At 41.6% G+C, this 24,971-nt stretch overlaps 2 protein-coding genes across 4 annotated transcripts in view; both read left to right on the top strand.

The window, feature by feature from the left end:
- ap4b1 (adaptor related protein complex 4 subunit beta 1) overlaps nucleotides 1–4,429 on the top strand; it is a 29,692-nt gene extending 25,263 nt beyond the window's left edge. For both annotated transcript variants that reach the window (XM_076277164.1, XM_076277165.1), the window contains exons 9-12: nucleotides 1,034–1,137; nucleotides 1,416–1,623; nucleotides 1,804–2,076; nucleotides 3,812–4,429. In XM_076277164.1, the coding sequence (XP_076133279.1) occupies nucleotides 1,034–1,137; nucleotides 1,416–1,623; nucleotides 1,804–2,076; nucleotides 3,812–4,239 (1,013 nt within the window). In that variant the 3' untranslated portion in view covers nucleotides 4,240–4,429. The remainder of the gene's footprint in view (nucleotides 1–1,033; nucleotides 1,138–1,415; nucleotides 1,624–1,803; nucleotides 2,077–3,811) is intronic.
- Nucleotides 4,430–4,861: 432 nt separating this feature from the next.
- LOC143115220 (alpha-1,3-mannosyl-glycoprotein 4-beta-N-acetylglucosaminyltransferase C) lies at nucleotides 4,862–22,984 on the top strand. 2 transcript variants are annotated; one of them, XM_076277167.1, is made up of 4 exons: nucleotides 4,862–5,014; nucleotides 20,145–20,258; nucleotides 20,487–20,589; nucleotides 21,577–22,984. In XM_076277167.1, the coding sequence occupies exons 2-4, from the start codon at nucleotides 20,160–20,162 to the stop codon at nucleotides 22,611–22,613; spliced, it is 1,239 nt and encodes a 412-aa protein (XP_076133282.1). In that variant the 5' UTR covers nucleotides 4,862–5,014; nucleotides 20,145–20,159; the 3' UTR covers nucleotides 22,614–22,984. The 2 variants fall into 2 exon arrangements, with proteins under 2 accessions (XP_076133282.1, XP_076133281.1); XM_076277166.1 differs by having other exon boundaries at nucleotides 4,865–5,014; nucleotides 21,484–22,984.
- Nucleotides 22,985–24,971: the final 1,987 nt, after the last annotated feature.

Below are 24,971 nucleotides of genomic sequence, written 5' to 3'. Positions count from 1 at the left end.
ATGATTTTTACAACTTAGCCAGACTAGTATAATGTCTGCCTGTAGCCTAGGTGTTGGCAACAGTGGGCAGTGGATTTTACGCAATGGATTTTAGCACGCAATAGTGGAGCGCCAGACTCGGCGTAGTCTTGGTTACTAGTATAAATTATAGCGTCGGAGTGTAATAGAATGGTGATGTAGCGGCGGAAAGGTAGTCTGCTTACATTAGGAAGCAGACACCTTATGTCCCTTAAAAAACCCTTTAGGTCTTGGTGAGGCAACCGCACACTCGAGATGTGCACCTGCCACTGCATGTTGGATAACTCTACTGCGAGAGCCAGAATTCAGCAATGCTGCCCAGGGTGACTTCGAACAGCCCTAACTCTGGCAGATAGACAAGAGGTAGGCCTACGGTACCCTATGTGATCAGTGTGGATATGGCTTACTCACTTGGGCAGGCATTTCCTTATAATAACCGAAAAAAAGAAATGTGAGCTATACTGAGAGTACTGCTGGATAAATGACTCATCTACCTTCTCTCTCTCCATCTGCCTTGCCACTCATGGGAACCACTCTGATCTGGAATGAACTGCTTTCCTAGCGTCCAGATTGGAGTGGTTGACACTGATGTCATAGGAACACAGCAATGAACTGATGAATTTGAGTGTGTCTGTTTATGGGACCTTAGGGTGAGATAAAGGTGTGTGAGACGTGCAAGAGAGCACTAAGTCCACAAAGATGCCCAGCAATTCTATAATTAGATCTATAAAGGTATAACGCCAAGACACTCCCTGTGCACCTGTATAGTGAAATGGGAAAAAAAAAACAGAGATAGAAGCACAAATACTTGGCAGGGGGTTGTCTGCAGTGCTTTTGCTGTGAAAGGCATGAAAAATATGAACAAATGCAATCTGAACGAAATCTGACACAGTAAAGCATTTTTTGAATTTACAACAAAGGAATCATAGGAATTGCATCAACTATAAACATTCTAATGCTGACAGTAGATGAAATAACTATTGTCCTTTTGTGGTTCCTGTGTGACCCCCTCCAGCGGTGGTGCAGACTTTCAGGGACCTGGTGTGGCTTTGCCCCCAGAGCACGGCTGCCGTGTGCCTGGCCATTGAGGGTTGTGAGGAGAACCTACAGGATAGCGAGGTGAGAAAGCAATAGACACTTTGTAAAAGTACTTTTTTACAATACTGCACAGCTATCTGCCTACATAACAGGCTTGCTATCCTATTCCATCTGGAGCTTTCACCCTTGTAACCAAAGAGTTTGTGCTTGTTTCCCACCATATAATTGTTTCATTATTGAAGAGTGTTGTTTCTAGATAGACAGATAGATAGATACTTTATTGATCCCAAGGGGAAATTCAAGAAGGGACATAACTAAGGGTTATGTTTATTAGGTATATTCCCCTTTGTTGTTTAAAGGGGAAACAGGCTTTGCTCTGGCTTCTGGGCATGCATGGAGACCAGATCAGCAGTTCCCCATACGTACTTGAGAGCCACATTGATGGACTGAAGGCTGAAACATCTTCCATGGTCAAGCTGGAGCTCCTGACCGCTACGGTGCGTCTGTTTCTGCTACGACCAGCGGAGATGCAGGACATGCTTGGACGTTTATTGCACTACTGCATAGGTATAATGCCCTGTCCATGGAAAGTAGAACAAGCAATGATTACGTTTCTGCTAAACTTGTCTAACAGGAATAACTGGATGTCCACACAGAATAGATCCATATCACTGAAATGTATTATAATCATGTTCCCTTAACTTGCTAACTTGCTAAACTGCTTTATTATTTCCCTATGTTTCACAGAAGAGGAGAGTGATATGAATGTTCGGGACCGCGCCCTTTTCTGCTACCGCCTGTTAGAGTGTGGAGTGGAAGAGACACGACGGGTGTTTCAGGGTCCAAAGTCTGACCCTTGCATGGGAGTCCTTATAGGTCGTCCACAAGAGTCCATCAACAACTGGGCATCAAAGTTCAACACTCTCAGCACTCTGTGTGGTGGTGACATAGCCCCAGTGTCATCTGACACGGTTGCCTCTGACCAGCTGGGCCACAGCTCCCAGGGGGATGTCTTGGCTGGTAAGCATGTCCAATCTAGAGAGAGACAGACCATTTACAATTTTCAATTTACAAGTGCATAATTAGTTTGCATTATACAGGATTAGATGTTATAATCCCTTGTGCCAAAATCCAAGGTAAAAACACATTCAGAAGCCCCTACCCAAATTAACTTTTACCTATTTCACCTACCACAATAGTGCCTCGCGCAGAATATTGAGCCAGATGCCACACTTACTTCTGCAGACACCACAGAGACTGCCCTATAACGTGTTCGTTATACAGGGTTCCCAAGGGTCATGGAATTTCTGGAATATCATGGAATTTTGGAAAAGCCTATTTCATGGAAAGTCAGGGAATTTTATAATTTTGGGGTCAAAGTCATGGAATATCAGGGAATTTTGAATTCAGAATTGGTGTATATCTGGTTATTAGCTGTATATTAACTGCTTGCTTAGGTAGTTGTGGTTAGCCCAACGTTGTTCATTCAATACCCATTTATTCATCTCTCGCTCTAAAAACAGTAAAACAATTCTTGAACGCTGCACGACTGTTCTGAAATCTTGTACCCTTCATTATAAAGTAGGTCATGGAAATGTATTTTTTTTGTCAGGGAAAAGTCATGGAATTTTACATTTCACTTAGAGTGGGAACCCTGGTTATACTGCTTTTTGAATTACCCCAGTCAAAGCATTTACACAAATAAAGTAGGCCTACTTTGATTTTCTGTAACCCTTACTATTTACCTTTACTTATCCTTTTTAATAAGCATCAAGATGATCAGTGTGATTTTGGTCTTACTAACCTTAATTGCCCTCAATTTAAAAAATTAAAAAAATCGCAACTATTTTTGCAATTTTCACTTCCTCTCACAATTTCTCCGCAAGAAACAGCTAAAAACACCGCAATTTTTTAGAAAAGTTTTTGCGAAATCAGGCATTTTAGGTCGCAACAATCTCAAAAAATCCTTGCGAAATCCTGGAGGGACTGATTTCCTACCTATCCATTACATTACATTACATTACATTACATTACATTACATTACATTTGGCTGACGCATTTTTAACCAAAGCGACTAACAACATGGTAAACAGTTTAAGTTTTAGAGCAATTCTCAACAATATTAGGACAATTTAAAAAACATAAGAATAAGTGCATCAGTGAGTGCTGTTTTTAACAGTTACGTGTCCGTTTAAGACGGCTGGTGAGTGCTAGGATCAGCAAGACTTGTTGTAAGTGTTGCTATGAGAGGAGATGTTCTCTAAAGAGCTGGGTCTTCAGGAGTTTTTTGAAAATGGAGAGGGATGTCCCTGCCCTTGTAGGAACTGGCAGTGTGTTCCACCAACGAGGAACAACAGATGAGAAAAGTTTGGATTGGCCTGAGCGTACCGGAGGTAGAGCTAGACGTCGTTCGTCTGAGGAGCGCAGCGGTCTGGAGGTAGCGTATGTCTGTATGAAGGCATTCAAGTAGGTGGGAGCAGAACCGGAGACTACTTTGTAGGCAAGCGTACAAGCTATCCCTTGCCGCCACTGGGGAAAAAGAAAAAAAATTCCCTACCGACCCATGACCTCTGACAACCAACTGACAACCAACAGGAACCAAACTTTTTTTTAGGCCTAAGAAGAAAGAAAGAAATAGAAAGATGGAGTATATAATTGATCCCTAAAGGGGAAATTGCAAAAAACAACAATGTGTTCTCTGATATATATATATATATATATATATATATATATTTTTTTTTTTTTCCCCAAACAGAAGCCATAGATGAACCCTTGTCCATACCAGAGGAGGGGCAGCAACCCCTGGGTCTATCCCTGGGGCCCCTGCTGTCACACGAGGCCTTTGAGAGACACTGGCTGGAGCTCTGCATCACATACAAAGAGGCGCTTGGCTTCCAGGTACCCCCCTCCTCTTCGGAGACTCTCCAGGCTGCCCTACAGTTGGTCAAGATCCAGACTCTGGCCTTCAGCCGGGAAAAGACTACACCCTGGAAAGCCTACCTGTACACCCACAGCTCAGGAACTCTAATCCTGGCAGAGCTGCTGCAAGATGAGTCTGAGGGAGTCGACAGCGCTGGTCTTGTGGTGTCTTTAAAACTGTTGCCTGAAAATGAGTCAGCGATTCAAGAATTTGTCTCGGTGTTGAGGACCGTGTTGCAGACCCTAACTAAAGACGGTTCTTGACCAGGTTGTGAAGATTTAAAGACTTTGATTTACCAATACTTACACATATGGTCACATATTAAACACCACAACGTAAATCAAAAACTATTATCATTTGTTTGAACCACAGCAAGGTTCATTGAAGTATGGCACAGCTAAATTGTATAAATATTTGGATGTGAAAATTATTAATAAATGATTTGTGCTGATATATTTCATAACACGATTATTTTACACCTGTGAACATCTGACATGGAAAAATAGATGGCTCATTCCTGTGCTTATATGTGTCTTCAGCTTAAGGGCTAGGCCTATCTTTAGGGGTCCAAAGCTGCTGGATCCCTATAATTTTTGTTACGATTAGGATCGGATTTTCTGCCCTAAAAGTAGTTGGGCTGCAAAAACTGTAAGTCTCTCAGACGCCAAGAAATAAGGAAATAAGCCCACTTTTTCTTCGATTATGTTGGGGAGGGGAAATTAGCTGACAGAGAATGTCTAATAAGTAGATGGGCTCTGCTACGGAACTAAAGCATGGGCGTTAGGGTGGGACGCTAAGGACTAGTCCTAATCAAAATTTTAAGATGACAAAATTGTCCCCACCAATATTTTAGCGAACTTATTTGTGCTGCTGTTTATTCCAACAGCCAGCACGACAGTACAAGAAACATCGTCATTTGATTGGCTAAAAAAACGAGGGGAAAGGGTTATCTGACACGCCCGCTACACGCACGGAGAGTGTCAAAGCACAGGCTACTTTGCACTGGCAGACAAGCGAGCGGGTGCGTCAACGACAACGGTAAGTTACCAATACATACCCCATAAAAGGCCAGAGTAAAACATTTTGATATTCATTTTGCCCTTCAGCATGTACATGTTTGGCCCTTTTTGTGGTTTGTAGATCAGTTATGCCACCCAAGAAGAAGAAAGGGGACATACAAAGCTTTTTCATTATGCAGAGTCTATAGGCAAAATAACAAACAGGCTTTCAAATGCGGATTTTACTGTGTAAAATAACATTAGTTGTTAGGATATTACCCAGGATATTGTCACAGCTAAACCTAGCTTCTGTAATCTTTCAACCAAAGTTAGGAGTCATGTTGGTGTGCCGCACGTCGCATAGGCTATAGCACAGAATAGAAGTCACCATCACTGACTGTTAATTGGGCTGCCAATCTTGCAGTCACAATAAACTATGGATCCGAGACATTTTCCTGTTCCTATATTCTGTTTATGTAGGGTAATGTATTTGTGAATGTAGCCTGGACAATGCAAAGAAATAAAAGATAAACTATGGTGCATTATACTTATATGAACATTGCGAGGCACCAGACATCTCTTCTGTGATCTCATCCCAGAAAGATTTTCTTTGACTTGTTAGTTTTTTGAACATTTATTTTATCTAATGGCATAGCAAACATGATGAATTGAATCCACATATCCTTGCACCTGCGAAAACTATTTTTCACTAGCCTAAAACCGTGAGACTGAAAGCTAATTGCGTTCATGTTCTAGGCTACTTAAAGTGAGAGACTCAATTAGTTTTTTTAGCCTACACACCACAAATGTGATGATATTAAAGACAAGTGTAGCCTAATAGTTTAAATATCAATGTGATGTCTTCACATTACTAAATATGTTTAACTATTAGTTATTATGCAGATCATAAAATACTATAAATAATTAACAATAAAGTTTATATGAATTCCAAAATATGAAATAGAAACCTATGACAACCATCACTTTGTGTGTGTGTGTGTGTGTGGAGGGTCAATCAAATTCTATGATTGCCACTGATGTAAATGATCTCACAAATCACACAAACCAAATCAAATTTAAAAAAATTGCGAAATCGAGATTCTTCACTTAGTATTGTTAGATTTTAGTGGTTTTCTGTATGTCATTCTTTTGGTTCTTTGTTTAAAATACTGCAGAAACTGTGGGGACAGGACGTTTATTGTAAGCAGACAGAATGTTGTCACTTTACAATAGCAAATGGTGTACCTAACTAATTGTCCCCCCACAGGAGACATCTTAATTGAATAAGGCTATATCACTACCCGTTCCCCCCCCCCCCCTCCAATTTGACCCCAGACGTGAATGTATATTCTGGTATTATAATTAGCCAAGAGTTTCTTAGTTCTTTGCTTCAGTTTCTTACCTTGGCTTCACCTTGCAACACTGTGCTGTGCTGAGCGTACAACAGGGTTACCAGAACTCTGTTGTTACATCCAGAATAAAGAACTATTCTTTCGCAAGCCAGCCTCAAGTTTTACCTGCTCTTAACTACACTGGAATCTACTCGGTCAACTATGTCTCCATTTGGGATTAAGGAGACAATTTCAACAGCATTCTTCAGTATTGAAACAATAATGTTGGTATCGTGACAACAGAATTTGGGGATGTGTCCTCACCAAAGCTGAGACCAAACCTACGCCCTTGAACTAAAGAGCAACGTCTTGCACAATAATTTGAACTAGCCATAATGACGTTTGAGATATCTTCACCTTTCATTCTGCCTAGTCAAAACTGAATTAAAGATATCTGCAATTGCCATTTAAGATGTGTGACGAGTTGAATGTTGTTTTCAATGACGTGATGACAGATATCTGTAATTCAGTTTTGCCTAGTCAAAACTAAATTTCAGATATCTCTATCTGACGTTTCGACTAGTCACAATTACGTTACAGATATCTTGAATGACAATTCCAACTATCCAAAATGTAATTGCGACTAGTCAGAAAGACGTTGTTGATATCTACAATGTTAATTCCAGATAGTCAAACAAATAATTCTCCAACACACATCCTCTACATACTTACAGCACACTGGCCCCACCTACAGTACCCACACACACACTACACACACACACACACAGTCACTGCTCCACTCCCCTCCCGTCCACACACACATCTTCACTGTCATCACTCACATACATCATACATACAGTACTCTGCTTGCAATAGTAAGTCCCTTCATCATACTTGCAGTACACTGCCCCCCCCCCCCCCTCCCTACACAGCACATTATTTCATCAGGAAGCTTCTCCAACACACATCCCAACATACTTATCACTGTTATGCTAATGCCCGCATACAGACAAAGGGTAAAAGCGAACAAACCGGTTCGTAAGCAAGTAAAAGTGTGGCCTGAGGGAGCCTCCGATGCTCTTCAAGACTGCTTTGACACAACAGACTGGGAAATGTTTAAGCAGGCAGCCACTTACAACAACCAGACAGACATAGAGGAGTATACAGACACTGTAACCTCTTACATCACCAAGTGCATCGATGATGTGACCCACACAAAAGACATCATCACTCGGGCTAACTGGAAGCCATGGCTGACAGGGGATGTCCTCAGGCTGCTGAGGGCCAGAGACAAAGCCTACAGAGCTGGGGATGAAGCTGGCATGAGAACAGCGAGAGCCAACCTGTCCCGTGGCATCAAGGAAGCAAAAAAGGAATACACTCACAAGATAACCACCCACTTCAAAGACAGCAGGAACGCACAAAGCCTACACTGTAAGAACATTTCCCGTAAAAAAACAGGAATCAACTGGCAGCAGAGTTTCCAGGAAGTTCCTGTTATTTAATGGTGCCCTGGTTTAACATTAAGTTAATGTAAAATAACAACATTAATTTCCTGTAAATTAACAGGAAACAACTGGCAGGATTTCCAGGAGCTTCCCGTTGTTTAACGGCAGACTACCATAACATTAAATTCCTGTTAAGTATATAACATAATTTTCATGTTGGGTAACAAGAAAAAAAAATGTGATCTTCACGTTAGTTACACAACAAGTCTTTATTTTTTTACAATTACAGGAAACAAGTGCCATATATTGAGTTCATCCACTCTCAAATCAACATTTTAAAGATAAAAATCCATTTTTCATCCATCAGTTACCTATTTGTAGTTTAACAGATATTTTATTTCACAGCACTTACTTGACAGTCTAACACTAAATTAATCTTTGTAATAATCGTATTTCAGGATCAGGGAATAAGACACAGAAGAATTATCATGGAAAATAAAAACATCGCATTAGGCTCGTGTATCATGTATGAATGTAAAATGTAGATACATAGTAGTGTTTTGAAAATCGGATTTCAAAGAACAGGTAATAGGATACAGAGGAATTACAATGGAAAACAAAAACATTGCATTAGGCCCGTTTAAAATGTAGACACGCTATCTAGTAGTATTTTGAAAATCGTATTTCAAAAAACAAGGAATAAGGTACAGAAGAATTATCATGAAAAACAAAAACATCGCATTAGGCTCGTGTATCACGTATGAATGTAAAATGTAGACACGTAATCTAGTTGTATTTCAAAAATCGGGAATAAGGTACAAAAGAATTATCATGGAAAATAAAAACATCGCATTAGGCTTGTGTATCACATATGTATGTAAAATGTAGACATGTTATCTAAAGTAGTACTATTTCAAAATCAAATAAGATACAGAATAATTATCACAGATATTTATCAATTATCAATATCATTGCATCGCATTGGGCTTGTGTACATGTGAGAATGAATAAACTGACAGAATATGTCCAGAAGAATTTAAAGTAAGAGATGAGTATAAATGATAATCAGGGAGGGAATCAAGTAACATTCATGAGAAATCAAGTAACATTCACTTTACTTATTAGTGATTGTTCTTAGGCTTCTTCTGGGCCTTTTTCTGTGAGAGAGAGAAAGAGAGAGAGAGTTAAAAAAACTGATAGGGTACACTAAGTAAGTAAGTATATATACTTTTTTGATCCCTGCATTTAACCCAATCGGTGAATTGGTGAAACACAAACAGCACACAGTGAACACACAGTGAGGTGAAGCACACACTAATCCCGGCGCAGTGAGCTGCCTGCTACGACGGCGGCGCTCGGAGAGCAGTGAGGGGTTAGGTACCTTGCTCAAGGGTTAGGTACCTTGCACTTCAGCCGCGGCCCACTGGTCGGGGCTCGAACCGGCAACCCTCCGGTTACAAGTCCAGAGTGCTAACCAGTGGGCCACGGCTGCCCCCCTAGGATTCAGGTAGAGGAAAATTGTGCCAAAGTGAATGAATCGGATGTTAATTTGTAACGTTAACACACTTTCTCACAATTAAATTAACTGACATTTATTACTTACTGTAACTGCATTTATATTTGATTTAATCAGTTGTATGAAGTAGAAGTATAGTGTTATGTGGTTATTACAGCAGTACTATGCATGATTGCTCTCTTCAGAGGGTGTAATCCTGCATAGTAGTGCTTATAACTACATAGTAGACTACCCCCCCCCCCCCCCAATACATACATGAACTTACCTCTGGATGAATTCAAGGGTGCACGCTGCCTCCTCCTGATATTGCAGATTCAGAATATAGAAGGTGGAGAAACATGTCACAAGGCCTGTTAGAAATGTGGCGAGGTTGGTTGCCCCCATAAAACAAACTCTGGTTCGAAAGTGTGACATGAACTTACCTCTGGATGAATTCAAGGGTGCACGCTGCCTCCTCCTGATATTGCAGATTCAGAATATAGAAGGTGGAGAAACATGTCACAAGGCCTGTTAGAAATGTGGCAAGGTTGGACCCTTCACAAACGATTAAGGATTCAATGCTGACCATCCACTTTTGACGATTACCTTGTCGTTCACCTGAAAAAAAGAATTGATCATATTCAATTTAAGATATACTGTAGATCCACATGTCAACTATGATTAGATTTCTTTTAGGATTTTGTCCAAACAAAATTCAAAACAGAAAAAAAAAACATTTAGTGTTCAAAAGTTGATTTAAATATGTATATGTTGATCATTATTACTCTAGTGAATGAAAACAAACATACCTAGTAATATCAGGCGAGGCGTCACAGGTAAGCTTGGAAGACTCAACATCAGCTACAGTCGCACATCCCTTAAAAAAGAAAATAAAGGCACTCAACAACTCTTCATGATGTGTGTGTGTGTGTGTGTGTGTGTGTGTGTGTGAGTGAGAAAGTGAATGTAATCTCTGTGAGTGTGTTGTGTGTGTGTGTGTGTGTATGTGTGTAAGGAGTGAGTGAATGCGAGTTGTCTGCAAGGTGAGTATGAAAGGTGTGTGTATGTGTGTCTGCCGTTGAATGATTAAAAGTGATGAGGCGGGTGTGATAAGATGTTTGTGTGAGGAATGTGTATGTGTGTGCAAAGTGAGGGTGCTTGCTTTTGAAATTGTGTCTGTCTTATCAAAACCACATTGTTTATGGTTTCTATATGTGTGTCTAAAGACCTAGATAGATAGATAGATAGATACTTCATTGATCCCCAGGGGAAATTCAAGACCTGCATGTCTCTTAAATTTAATTTGGCAATCTGGAACACAGCATGGAAGGTCTATATTGGGTATATTGTCATGAATTTAGGTATGGCTCACATAAATAGACGCAGTGGACTGATGCCCACATATCTTCCAGTTGCATGCCGCTAGCTCAAATGAACTCAGGAGGAATACCATACACGTGTCATGCAACCACCTCTGCTATGGAGAGCTAGCTAGGCTACTAACTAGCATTAGCTTTCTAAACTGTCAACTGAAGGACTTAACACAACTTTAAGTAATTACCAACACGGGCGAAATCCATGCATACAAGTAAACACTGAAAGCAGCAGTCACACTAAACTGATCCGTTTGTGCCATATTGTTTATTTGGCCACTGGTTTATTAAACTGATGATGCTAAGCAGACTTAGCTAGCAAACACGTGTTATAGCAGGTAAATCACGTGAGTTAAACTTTCAAAAACTACGCATACCCTACACATACCAATACATTTAGATGGCTTCAGATTGCAATGGAGAAACGTAAAATTTGATCAACAAGTGATAACGATAACGCATGGCTTAAGAAGGGCGAAAGCGCGGTTTTGGCTAGCTAGCTGAATAGCACTGCTATCGATACTAACTTCGTTTCAGCAGGGTAACATTCAGAGATGTTGTATTATACAACTTGTATAAACATGACCAGTGTGCTTTCAAACTTGTATTTCTGGTCAAAGATGACAGATAAACTCACCTTATTGTGTTGATGGGTTTGGGTGATTCCAACGTATCGTCTTCTCTCAGCAGACAGCTTCTCATCACCAGAACGAAGGTAACGTTAATAGATAACAGGAAGTACGTGTGTTCCAGAATAAACATTACGGGCGTGGTAAATAACAGTGTTGGAGCCTGATTTTACACATTTGTCTTACTAATGACTGGAAAGTCCTGTTTATTGAAGGAAACAGGTAAATAATGCTGGAATCTGGGTGTAAATTTACAGAAACTTTATGGCAGGGCATTCAGGCCCTCACGGACTACAAGCCCGCGCCACAGAGCTGTGAGAGCAACATCCCTCTGCTCAACAACCTGAACCGCTTCTTTGCTCGCTTTGAAGCACAAAACAGCACCTGCCCACAGAAGACCCATCCCCCTCTACATGAGCAGCCCCTGTGCCTCTCTGCCGACAGCGTGAAGAGGACACTTGCTGCTATCAACACCCGTAAGGCAACAGGTCCAGACAACATCCCAGGTCGTGCGCTGAAGGACTGCGCAGGGGAGCTTAAGGATGTCTTCACAGGCATCTTTAACACCTCCCTGAAGCAAGCCATCGTCCCATCATGTTTCAAAGCTGCCACCATACCTGTGCCGAAGAAAACTGCTCCATCCTGCTTCAATGACTACCGCCCTGTGGCACTGACACCCATCATCATGAAGTGCTTTGAGCGGCTTGTCATGTCACATATCAAATCCATTCTCCCCCCCACCCTGGACCCCTTCCAGTTTGCATACCGAGCCAAACGGTCTACAGAGGATGCAATCTGCTCTGCCCTCCACCCAGCCCTCACCCACCTGGAAAAAAGAGACTCATATGTGAGATTGCTGTTTATAGACTTCAGTTCTGCATTCAACACCATAATACCACAACAACTCATCTGCAAACTTGACAAACTGGGACTCAGTACCAGAGGCGCACCTTGTCAACAGGCAAACCAGGCAACTGCTTGGAGCCCCGAGCCGCTAGGGGGCCCCGACCTGGTCTCAGCGCGTTTGCCGGTGGGTCAAGCGAGAATTTCGTCCATAGAGATTGAATGATGTATTTTGCGTGCTCCTGCCCTGTTGTACAAACAGTAGGCTACATCTGTACATATGTAGGCCCTATGCTATGGCCTTATGAACAGCGGATCTGTGTTCAAAAAAGTTCAAAGAATCTGCACATATTTAGGCAACTGTGGTAAATGTCAATTGAGGGTGCAGTGATGACGGATCAACATCGGATTTTGGCATTTAGCCTACTCAATGAAGCTATAGTAGGCTAATGTTAATTGGCAGAAAGATTGAACATGGTTTGCTACATCTATACGACAGTAAACTTCAGCTAGCTAGCGGCAGTTACAACTAGTGAGATGGTTAACATTATGTTTGTATTAGGGCTGTCAGCCATAACATGTTGATCGCGATTTGTTAGATTGCCCGATTGACGCAAAGTGCGTCAAAAAACACACCCTTTCTTCTTTGTTACATTGCTCCGGAACTGTTCATTGCAGCGAGATAAACTTTTATTGTGTGACAGAGCAGAAGTGGGGCTTTCCAACGAGACTACGCACGTGTCTGTACGATCAAGTATGAAAATAAAAGAAAATCATGAAATTAAATCAAATTGCATCATATTTACAGTCTATACTTCTCTGCGTTCACCTGCTCACCCATTACTATCGTTTGAATTACTCGCAAACCCGTGATCGTTTAGATATGGCAAGCATATCAGATTAAAGAGGAGACACAGGGCTATCCACTAGTACCATGAATATCGATCCTTTTGACTTATAAAAACAGACGAAGTAACTGCAAAATAATGTCATGTACACAAACCAACGCTGCACACCCATTACTCTTGTTTGAATTACTCGCGGACCCGTGATCGGATAGATATGCCATGTACGTCAGATGAAAGAGGATCATTTGATATCAAGTACATCCTTCTGGGTTATAAAACAGACGAAGTGACGGCAAAATAACTGAAAATAACAAAATAACTTCATATAGCTGGACTTACCCCACGTTTACGATTTTTTTGTCTGTTTATGTGGCAAAGCATGTTTATAATCCAACGCTATCGTGTGTTTCTCTATGGCAAAGCATGTTCATAATTCGTTTTTGAGATCCTAGCAAATTCCTGCATGACATCCAATTCAAGGCTCACATTGCATCCCAATTTGTTCAACAAAGAAACCCCTCTTTTGCCTCTACTTTGTTCATGGCAATGCAGTAAAAAGATGTTGTAGAGAATCATTATGAGTGCATACACCATGCACTCAAAATTATATTTTGTGAGATACATGTCAAAATATAAGAATTTTTATAATACGCTTTTTGTATTTTTATTATTTAACATAATAAACTAATAGTAATATAACATAATGGTGATAACACTTGTCGGTAGGGCCCCCTTGGAATTTTTGCTTGGGGCCCCCACAGACCCTAGAATCGCCTCTGCTCAGTACCTACCTCTGCAACTGGCTACTGGACTTCCTCTGTCAGAGGCCTCAAGTAGTACGTGTTGGCAACAATACCTCAAGCAGCATCACACTGAGCACAGGGGCCCCCCAAGGCTGCGTGCTCAGTCCGCTGCTCTTCACCCTGCTGACGCATGACTGCACTGCAACCTACAGCAACAATCACATAGTGAAATTTGCTGACGACACAACTCTGGTGGGTCTCATCACCAAGGGCGACGAGACTCAATACAGGTTGGAGGTCGACCATCTGACCACGTGGTGCAGGGACAACAACCTCCTGCTGAACGTCAGTCAAAGTCAAAGTCAAAGTCAGCTTTATTGTCAATTTCTTCACATGTTCCAGACATACAAAGAGATCGAAATTACGTTTCTCACTATCCCACGGTGGAGACAAGACATATTTTACCAATTTTAAGTCCACAGACAAACATAACATTCAAGTAAACAAAAAAGTAAGTAAATAAGTAAATAAGAGGGCACATATAATGAAAAAATAAGAGCAGCAAAATTTGGTTGAAATTGTGCATAGACAGTCAATAAAATAAAATACTAGTGCAAAGTCAGGCCAATAAGAGGCTGAGGTAGTTCTGTTTGACCTAAGTAAGAAATAAAGTGGCATAGTGGTGCAAGTTATGTAAGAGCAGCAGAAGTGTTGTGTTTTCAGGACAACAACAACAAGTTGCAAAGTGTACAAGTGTGCAAGTGGAGTGGTGCAGGCGGCCATTGTGGGTCCAATGTCCAGGATGTTATGTAGCTGAGGGTGGAGGGGGGAGAGGAGGGAGAGAGTTCAGCATCCTAACAGCTTGGTGTATGAAGCTGTTGGTGAGTCTGGTAGTGCGGGAGCGTAGGCTTCTGTACCTCTTCCCAGAGGGCAGTAGATCGATCAAACAGATTGTGAGCGGGGTGACTTGCATCACTCACAATTTTGGTCGCCTTGCGGGTGAGGTGGGTGGTGTAAATGTCCTTCAGGGAGGGGAGTGAAGCACCAATAATCCTTCCAGCTGTGTTCACTATGCGCTGCAGGGCTTTCCTGTTGTATTCAGCAAGTCAGCAAGACCAAAGAGATTGTTGTTGACTTCCGGAGAGGTCACACCCAACACCTGCCACTGACCATCGACGGTGCTGTGGTGGAGAGAGCGAGCAGCACCAAATTCCTGGGGGTGCACATCAGTGAAGACCTCTCCTGGACCACCAACACTGCATCCCTGGCGAAGAGAGCTCAGCGCCGCCTGTACTTACTGCGGAAACTCAGGCGAGCAAGTGCTCCACCAGCCATCATGACCACATTCTACCGAGGCACCATTGAGAGCATCCTCTCCAGCTGTATCGCTGTGTGGGGCAGAAGCTGCACTGAATACAACAGGAAAGCCCTGCAGCGCATAGTGAACACAGCTGGAAGGATTATTGGTGCTTCACTCCCCTCCCTGAAGGACATTTACACCACCCACCTCACCCGCAAGGCGACCAAAATTGTGAGTGATGCAAGTCACCCCGCTCACAATCTGTTTGATCTACTGCCCTCTGGGAAGAGGTACAGAAGCCTGCGCTCCCGCACTACCAGACTCACCAACAGCTTCATACACCAAGCTGTTAGGATGCTGAACTCTCTCCCTCCTCTCCCCCCTCCACCCTCAGCTACATAACATCCTGGACATTGGACCCACAATGGCCGCCTGCACTACTCCACTTGCACACTTGTACACTTTGCACACTTTTGCAACTTGTTGTTGTTGTCCTGATAACACAACACTTCTGCTGCTCTTACATAACTTGCACCACTATGCCACTTTCTTTCTTACTTAGGTCAAACAGAACTACCTCAGCCTTTTATTGGCCTGACTTTGCACTAGTATTTTATTGACTGTCTATGCACAATTTCAACCAAATTTTGCTGCTCTTATTTTTTCATTATATGTGCCCTCTTATTATGACCGCCGCGCGGCGAAGCGGCGGTCATATAGGTTTAGTCAGATTTTTTTATTTTTTTATTTATTTATTTATTTTTTTTCTTTTTGTCAATTCTGTCAATGAGTCCCGGGACACTGAAAGACCGGGGTAGACGAAACTTGGTGGGCATGTAACCCCATATGGATAGCATGGAACCATCGTTTTTCGTTTTGATCTGTAGCCCCCCCGCTGGACTGCACCCCCCGAAAGGAGGGTAGGGCAGACACAGTTTTCTGTGAATATCTCGAGAACCGTAAGGTTTAGGAGGACCATTTTTTTTGGTAAGTTGATCTCAAGTGGCCATGTCAACCCATTCCATAACCACTCATTTCATGTATAGCGCCACCTAGTTAAACCCAAAAAAGTAAAAATGAGGTGTTGTAATCGCAGGTATCTGTGACCTAACATAGTCAAAACTGCACGAAATTGGAAGTGTAGGATCATTATGACACCCTCTGAATGCACGCCAAGTTTCGTGGAATTCCGTTCATGGGGGGCCACACAATAAATTAATTTATGTTACTATACACCAACTGGCCTGTAGGTGGCCGGAGACAGTTTTCTGTGAATATCTCGAGAACCGTAGGGCCTAGGAGGTCCACCTTTTTTTTGTATGTTGATCTCAAGGGGCCATGTCAACCCATCCCATTACCACTTATTTCATGTATAGCGCCATCTAGTTAAAAATTAAAAAGCAAAAATGTAGGTGTTTTCATCACAATATCTCTGGCTGACATGGTCAAAACTGCACGAAATTGAAAGTGTAGGATCATTATGACACCCTCCGAATGCATGCCAAGTTTTGTGTACTTTCGTTCATGGGGGGCCTTACAATAAAATAATTTATGTGTACATTTAGTGACGTACACCAACAAGGATTCCCGGGACACTGAAAGACCGGGGTACACAAAACTTGGTGGGCATGTACCCCCACATGGATAGCATGGAACCGTCATTTTACGTTTTGATCTGTAGCCCCCCCGCTGGACTGGACCCCCCGAAAGGAGGGTAGGCCAGACACAGTTCTCTGTGAATATCTTGAGAACTGAAGGGTCTAGGATGACCATTTTTTTTCCGTATATTTGCCTCCAGGGGTCATGTTAACCCATTTCATGTGCACACATGTGCACAAACAGATACACACGCACACACACACATTCACAGTAATCATACGTATGACATATACTCACACAGTAGACATATGTACGCTTCCATGCACAGGCACATACGCAGGCACACACACAAGCACGCACACACACACACACACACACACTCACACACACACACACCCACACACATAACATAAACATAACACAAACAATCAAGAATTTCTCAGAATTATGAACAGGCAAGAGGTGGGGTTGTATAAAATGAATTTTACATGTGAAATCTATGAACTAATCATGTTTTGGGACTTGTTGTCTAGCAGATACCAGTGATAATTGAGTGTGGATAATGCAATTTAGTGAGACAGTTAGAATCATATAGGCCTTTCAGCGTGATTTCTTTTTGTGGAAAAAATGTGCTGGACTGGGCGGCGGTCATATTTTGTACCGCTCTGCGGTACATCTAGTTTACTTACTTTTTTGTTTACTTGAATGTTATATTTGTCTGTGGACTTAAATTGGTAAAATATGTCTTGTCTTCGCCGTGGGATAGTGAGAAACGTAATTTTGATCTCTTTGTATGTCTGGAACATGTGAAGAAATTGACAATAAAGCTGACTTTGACTTTGACTTACAGCACACTGCCCCCCCCCCCCCCATACACAGCACATTGTCTCATGAGGAAGCTTCTCCAACACACATATTATTGCACACTGCCCTCTCCCCACATACACAGCACACTATCCCATCTCCCCTGTCATCCCCCCAACACACACACCAAGACCCCTGGCAGTTGGGTTAGCCCCTTGAGCCGTGGATCTGCCCAAGGTTTCTTCCTTGGTAAGGAAGTTTTTCCTTGCCCCTGTTGCTCTTGGGTGCTCCTTGTTGGTGCCCCCCCCCCCCAAATCCCAATCCTCCCCCACCTTTCTTATGCAGCCCTTGCCACTTAATCTACTAAACCCCTCTTCTACTGCACTTTTTACCCCCCCCCCCCCCCATAAATGCACAAATAGGCTGACACCAGACATAATTTCACTGCATTTCTTACTTCCAGTAACTATATGCATGTGACAATAAACTTCCTTGTATCCTTGTATCACACTTAGCGGGTAAATGTTAAAATCGCTTGCCATACATCTATCTTTCGTGTGCAAACTGGATCTACGAAGCTACAAAACTTTTTTACAGACACGAATTTTGGCAGTGTTTTGTCGTCGTTTCTGAAGAGCCAATCAGCGAATTTTGGCACTGTCTTGACAGTTTCTGCAGAGCCAATAAACGCATTGCATCGCCTACAGGCAAACTCCTGTGTCCTTTTTGCAGAAGAAGCACTCTTTCTTAACCAGTGGATTTGTATGGGATCGTGTGAATGGCAATGAAGAACCAGATGTTGAGGGGTCGGGCTCAGCGGTTTCTGTGCTTCTTCTTTTCTGTCCACACTTTTTGCCAGTGTAGTGTCCTGTAGCTAAAGCATGTGCATTGCGATCTCTTGCACGAAAAATCACTGCAAAAAAAATCTTTAAACAGCAGCTACTTTGTGTGTGGATCACTCTCAGCACCCTTTCTATTAGGTTTGCAATGTGCATGTCTTTGTAATCATTCCCACAATAATGAGTGTGATTTTTTGAATAACAGCGGGAATATGAAATGACAACTTTTTATTACAAAGATATTGCTAGAATCAACCACACAGGGATATTTTTTACCTACTCATGCACTGAAGGGTTAATAGGTAAAGTGTAAGTAGCACCATTGGATTCCTTGACCCTTACAGTGTGGGTTTAGCAGTAAAAATCAACATTCCAGTTCATTCAGAAGTCGAGATAATACAATTTTAAATTTTATGGCAGCCATTTTTTAAACTTCAATATGGCTGCCATATAGACATCTGATCAAATGCAAACATTGATTTTCTGACTCCTTATACAATAACCTTTCCAATAATGTATAGTTTACCTAATCTCCAAAAACTTCCCACAAAGGTAAAAATCTAAATATAAGGAACCTGACTATATTGTAAGTGCAGAAGTATGCGATTTGAGACACAGTCAGAGACACACAGACACACACATGGTATAGCCTGTACACACAAATGTGCATACAGGAATTAACACACTTTAAAGGTTGTATCAGCAATAGCGGGGATACGTCACTTCTGTTGATGTTCAAACAAAACAGAGAGCTAGCCCCTAAGCCATCCTAAGCTCGCATCTCGTCGGTTATTGGTTGAAACACTTTATTTTGCCTTTGAGTGGGTTGCCAACCCTTGTTGGTAGCAATTGTTTTTGTGTACAGATCTCAGAGCCTAGGCTGCCTAGAGACGCTTTTTTTTGACGCCCTGCTTATGGGGCAGACAGCTAGCGGATCGTTAGGAATGATTAGATGAATGTGATCGTGTATGTTTGGGCCTTTTTTGTGCCTGAAATCGCTGATACAACCTTTAAGAGCATTGTGCACCCAATAATGCCCTTTTGCCAGTGCTTGTTCAATATAAGGCTAATCCACTAACACAAGCCTTGTTTGTTTGAGCCACATTGATAGTACAATCTTAGCAATAATATGCACATTATTAAGTTGTTATAAGCAGTCTCCATTGCTTTGGATACGACATGTTGCTAGCTTGACATTTTGCCGTTGCAATTAAAAGTAAATTGAGCCTGGCAGCCAACTAGCTGCGTATCTGATTGAAATGCTTTTCAGTTGGCATATCATGTTCTTCGTTCAAATGTTTATTTGAAGACTAACCAATTCCATTCTACAAATGAGTAGCCTATAGAACACTGTTTTCTTGCCCATGTTCCAAATCACATTGAGTGCAGCTGTTAAAGAGCCCTCTCACCAACCTGAGATAAAGAAAAAAAAAGAAAAATAGAAAACCTGCAGCCTTCATGATTTCCTTTAAAAGGTTATAAAGGAGATAGGCCACAAACCAGCTGGGATCTGTCTCTCTCATGCGTACTTAAGATGCGCTTCCAGAAACATTAGAACATATGTTTTAGCCTATACTCATGCCCTGCATCCAAGATGTTCTAGATGCAGGGCATCAGCCGGCTGCCCCACCCCTGCCTAAACCAAAGCATGAATGGGCTGCCGGTGGCTGTGAGCACTGATCCATGGTATCTCTTTACTGGCCTTTGGACAGCTATATAACAATGCTAAATGTGATCAATAAATCTTAGACCCATGTGCATAAACAAATGTGTTCGATGAATAATTGACAAAAGAGGAGACTATAAGCCAGCATGAACACATGAGGACAGAGTTGAGATGTTGTGTAATAATTATGAACTCATTTTTAAGGGGAAAAATGTTTAGTGATGGTTGCAATTATGTGTCACTTTACCTCAGGGAGATCTTGCAGAGATGAGATGCTACTGGGGCTCCACCATCAGGTCATGCATTGCACTTGTCGTCATAACTGGCCTATATCTTTCAGTTGGTCAGATTCCATGGAGGAAAACAGTAAGTCCAACATTTTTTTTCCAAGACCGGAAGATCGAGTTTTTTATCAGTTTGCAAATGTGTTGATTGTTGAAGCACTGACATGGTGCACTGGTGTATCCATTTAAAAGGGGTTATCAAATGAGATCTTTGGCTTTTTTTTAACCTTACTGGGCAGAGTATAGTACTGCAGCACTGATGTCATTGTTTTTTGTTGTTGTTTTACTTGAGTATATGTTTCCTTTTTAGAGTTGGTCAGGTGGTTATTACTGGTCTTCAATTGTCCCGAATACTATCATGCCTTTCAATGTCACCCTAGAACTTCTTGCCGGGACCCTTTCACCAATACAAAGTAAGCACTGACAGAGAAGTGACTTAGTTAATGTTGATTATGGCAGCTGAATAACAAGGTTCTGTTATTTATTGTGTGTTAAGATCAGTTTTAACTGTAAATCATCCTGATGTGATGTGGTTCTTTGGCACTTTTAAAATGATAAAGTGTATGACAGTCAGTAGCCATTTGTATGATATGCAATACCACCTCCAGAACAGGTGGGAACTAACAGAAACAAATGAAGTATATTGTCATTGTTATATTGGTGTTACAGAGAAAACAAAGGTAAAACCACACTCTCAAGCATTCACTCTTGATAAATCTTTATTGGACCATAAGATCACAGACCTCGACCCCGGTAATTTCCCCTGTAGAAACTGCATACATTGCAACGTTTTCTATGATATGTCACTTGCCTTGCCCTTATGGGCTGACTATATGTACATGTGTGGTGTTTGTATGCATGTATGGGGTATTTGTATTGGGTATTTGTATGGGATGCAGAGGATTTCTAGATAATATAATAGTGTCAAATTATTAATACATATGTTCAGGGTGGTGGTAAGGAAGGGTCAAGGTATTGTAACTATTCCTTTGCTGTGGACTACTTCAATAACTGCACGCATGATGGCCTTGGGCCAAAACACGAATGTTTATTGAAGACATGGTCCAATAAAGATGTATCAAAAGCTAATGCTTGAGAGTGTGGTTTTCAACTTTTTCAAACTCGCACCCTAAAAGGGAATTTGATTTTGGAGTTGAGTGCACCTGTTTCTGTGTAATTTCTTTACAGTCAGAGTGCCTAAAACATTTACTTTGATTACTATGAATGGTGATCTTTTCCATTAGATCATTCTTTCCAGATATGGCTTGACAATTCACAAACCATTTTTTTATTTTTTTTGCCTGCAGAGTATCTTACAGTTGGTCTTTCTTCAGTCAAGAGAAAGAAAGAAAACTACCTAATGGACACTCTAAATTCCATCTTTTCCCATTCTTCCAAAGAGGAGCTCTCTGAGATGGTCGTGGTGGTTCTCCTCGCTGACTTCGACCTGGCCTGGGTAGAGGAGACCAGGCAAAAGATCTCCAGTGAGTTCCATGTTCATCTGAACCAGGGCGAGCTCCTGGTCATCCACGCATCTCAGGATCTCTACCCTCCCCTGACGGGACTGAAAAGGAACTTCAATGATGCTCCGGACCGGGTGACCTACCGCTCGAAGCAAAATGTGGACTATTCCTTCCTGGTCCACTTCAGCGCCAACATCTCGCAGTATTTCATCATGGTGGAGGACGACGTGTTCTGCGCCAAGGGTTTCCTCTCTGCCATACGCAATCACGTGCTCAAGATGGGCAGCACCCGGTGGACGACGCTGGAGTTCTCCAAGCTGGGCTACATTGGGAAGCTCTACCACTCGGAAGACCTGCCACTGCTCGCCCGCTTTCTTTTACTCTTCTACCAGGAAATGCCATGCGACTTCCTGTTATCTCACTTTCGGACACTGCTCATGCAGGACAAGGTCATCCGCATGCGCCCATCCTTGTTTCAGCACATGGGCAAGTTCTCCTCCTTCCAGGGGGCCTATAATGGCCTCAAGGATGACGAATTTATACAGGAGCCAGCCGATAACCCACCTGCAGAGGTCCTGACCAACATTGAGCCTTACAAGCACAAAACCCCCGTAAATGCCTACAGCCAAGGTTCAGACTTCTTTTGGGGATTGTCTCCCAGCCAAGGAGATTATTTTATGGTGATATTCAACACGCCTGTGCTGCTCTCACGAATCTCCATTGAGACAGGATCTGAGAAGAAGGATATTCTCTTAAATGCTGTTGTTGAGGTTGGACGTGTCATTGAGAAGTCACACACACCATCTTCATGCTCAGACCTCCACAGCTTGGGGTCACTGAATGCGGGTCAGTTTGAAATGAGAGATATTGATCAGACTGTGAAATCCGCTGTGGCCTGTTTACAAATTCGAGTCACAGAAAATCAAAATGACTGGGTCAAGATACAGAATATTCAGGTTTGGGAAAGAAGTTGATATGGGGACATAAAATCAATAATAATAATAATAATTATTATTATTATCATTATTATTATTATTATTATTATGTGTACACACACAATCTATTTATAAATCTCAAAAGGGGACTTTCAGGGGACTGGGACTCTCAGGTCCCAGAAGCTGTTAATAAACACTAGATGGAGCCCTTGCAACTCAATCGTGGGTTGTGTGTACACAATGGGGTTAATTATATGGAAGTTCATTAACATGCAGTGCTCTGTAAAAGAAAGACAAAAATTGCAGTATATTACTGTTGTAAATGTTGGTATTTTTTCCTAGGTATTGTTTGTTACCATTCTCTTTGATAGCTCAATATTAAAGCATATTTCTAAAGTACAAGTATCCAATCAAGTAGTTCACTGTGCATTTTGTGAAACAACAGAAAAGGACATTTTTTCTAAGAAAACCGAGTTGAGTTGTTATTTCATGAAATCAGTACCGCTTTACAAAATGTGCTGATATCTGTACCTACCCCGAGCACTTCTGGACAAAAAAACAAAACATAAATGGCCCCTTGACCAATTTCGATGACCAATGGCCTCAAAATCCCTCACAGCAAAGGCCTGGTCATGTTTCTAAGTGACCCAATTTTCAGAGACTACTCATATTACTTGTAGCATAGGGGTCATTCCGTATCAAATCAGACAACATACAGGAAAATGGTTACTGCACTGTCTCAGATTTTTGTCTACCTAATATTTAGGTCCCAAAACTAAGACCTGTAAAATATTTTTGTTAAATTTCAATATTTTCATACATTTTTTCACCCTTGATTTTATATAATTTTTACTCTCAGAAATGCCTTACCTTGGAGGCCATGTTTGGGCATTAATATCTTGAAAAGTATTATTCCCAGCCTGCCCAAACTTAGGGTGGAAGACAGACAGACATGTTCTCAGTATGATTGGACCGTTAAAAGTTTGCGCCGCATGCCCATTCGTTTTATATAAGACCCTAGATATGGAACAAAATAGACACAGGGTCTTCTAAACTCATTTCTTTTTTTATCCACATGAAACTAATCATTATTTTGTCTGCAAATACAATACTTTATTAATGTTGAGCCGATATATGAGGTTTCTGCAACAAATGCACATATTAAGGATATTATATATCCTTAAGGTGTATATATTAAGGTGTGATTGCATTTTTTTGGTAATGTTCATAGTACTAAGATGGTATGTGGAGTAGCTAGTAGGAACACGAAAATCAGTGTGGAAATACAGTAGCTCAGTTTATAGTCAATGATTAGAAAGTGAAAGTGCCAATGTTTTACAATGTTTAATTCATACATAAATACACTTACTTGGTTACATTGTATACCAATGCTTTTTCATTCTTGTCGCAAAACAATGATTTTGACTCAATTTATCTATGATACAACACTGGCACTTTGTATACTAAATGCCCATACACTGATCTACTTTCACATAGATTGTCAAGTTCCTACTAAGTAAGTAACTCTTTTGATCTCGTGAGGAAAATTTGGTCTCTGCATTTATCCCAATCCGTGAATTAGTGAAACACACTGTGAGGTGAAGCACACACTAATCCCGGCGCAGTGAGCTGCCTGCAACAACAGCGGCGCTCGGGGAGCAGTGAGGTGTTAGAGCAGTGAGGTGTTAGGTGTCTTGCTCAAGGGCACTTCAGCCGTGCCTACTGGTCGGGGTTCGAACCGGCAACCCTCTGGTTACAAGTCCAAAGCGCTAAACAGTAGGCCACGGCTTCCCCCCACTAGTTACCCCACATACCATTTTCATCCAATGAAAATGACTGAAAAACCCAACCTCCCTTTGTTTAATCCTTAAAATCTTCCCATGTGGAGAGCTCAAATATTAGTACAATATTAATAACATATAGTATGTAAAGAAAAAAATAATGATTGATACCAAATGCATACAAAAACAAGTATATACTACCCTTATTGTCACTCTTTTTGCACTTTTTCCCCCAAATCTAGGGCCTTGAAGAAAATCAATGAGAATGCCGTACAAACATGTCGAACATGTCAAATAATGGCGAACATGTTTGTCTTCCACTCTACAGTCCAGTCCAGTCAGGTTAGTGAGCACCCTACTGTTGAAAGGCAGCACTTAACATCAGTCCAACAGTTGTGGAATTGCCAATCTCCAGTGAATAAAGCGGACTTCATTCCTGCTAAGGCCTCACAGTTATCACTTCAGTTGCTTGCACTTACAGAGACTTGGATTAGGCCAGAGAATAATGTCACACCTGCAGCATTGTCGACCAATTATGCTTTTTTACATACCAGTTGTTTATCTGGTAAAGGAGGCGGGACAGGCTTTCTTGTCTCTGATGACTGGAAGTTTACTC

The sequence above is a fragment of the Alosa pseudoharengus genome, unplaced genomic scaffold (assembly GCF_046254945.1).
Source record: "Alosa pseudoharengus isolate Yale_2024_CS ecotype anadromous, Long Island Sound unplaced genomic scaffold, YU_APseudo_1.1 YU_APseudo_1.1_scf_9, whole genome shotgun sequence".
NCBI lineage: Eukaryota > Metazoa > Chordata > Actinopteri > Clupeiformes > Clupeidae > Alosa > Alosa pseudoharengus.
This window is presented reverse-complemented; position numbering and strand designations above follow the sequence as displayed.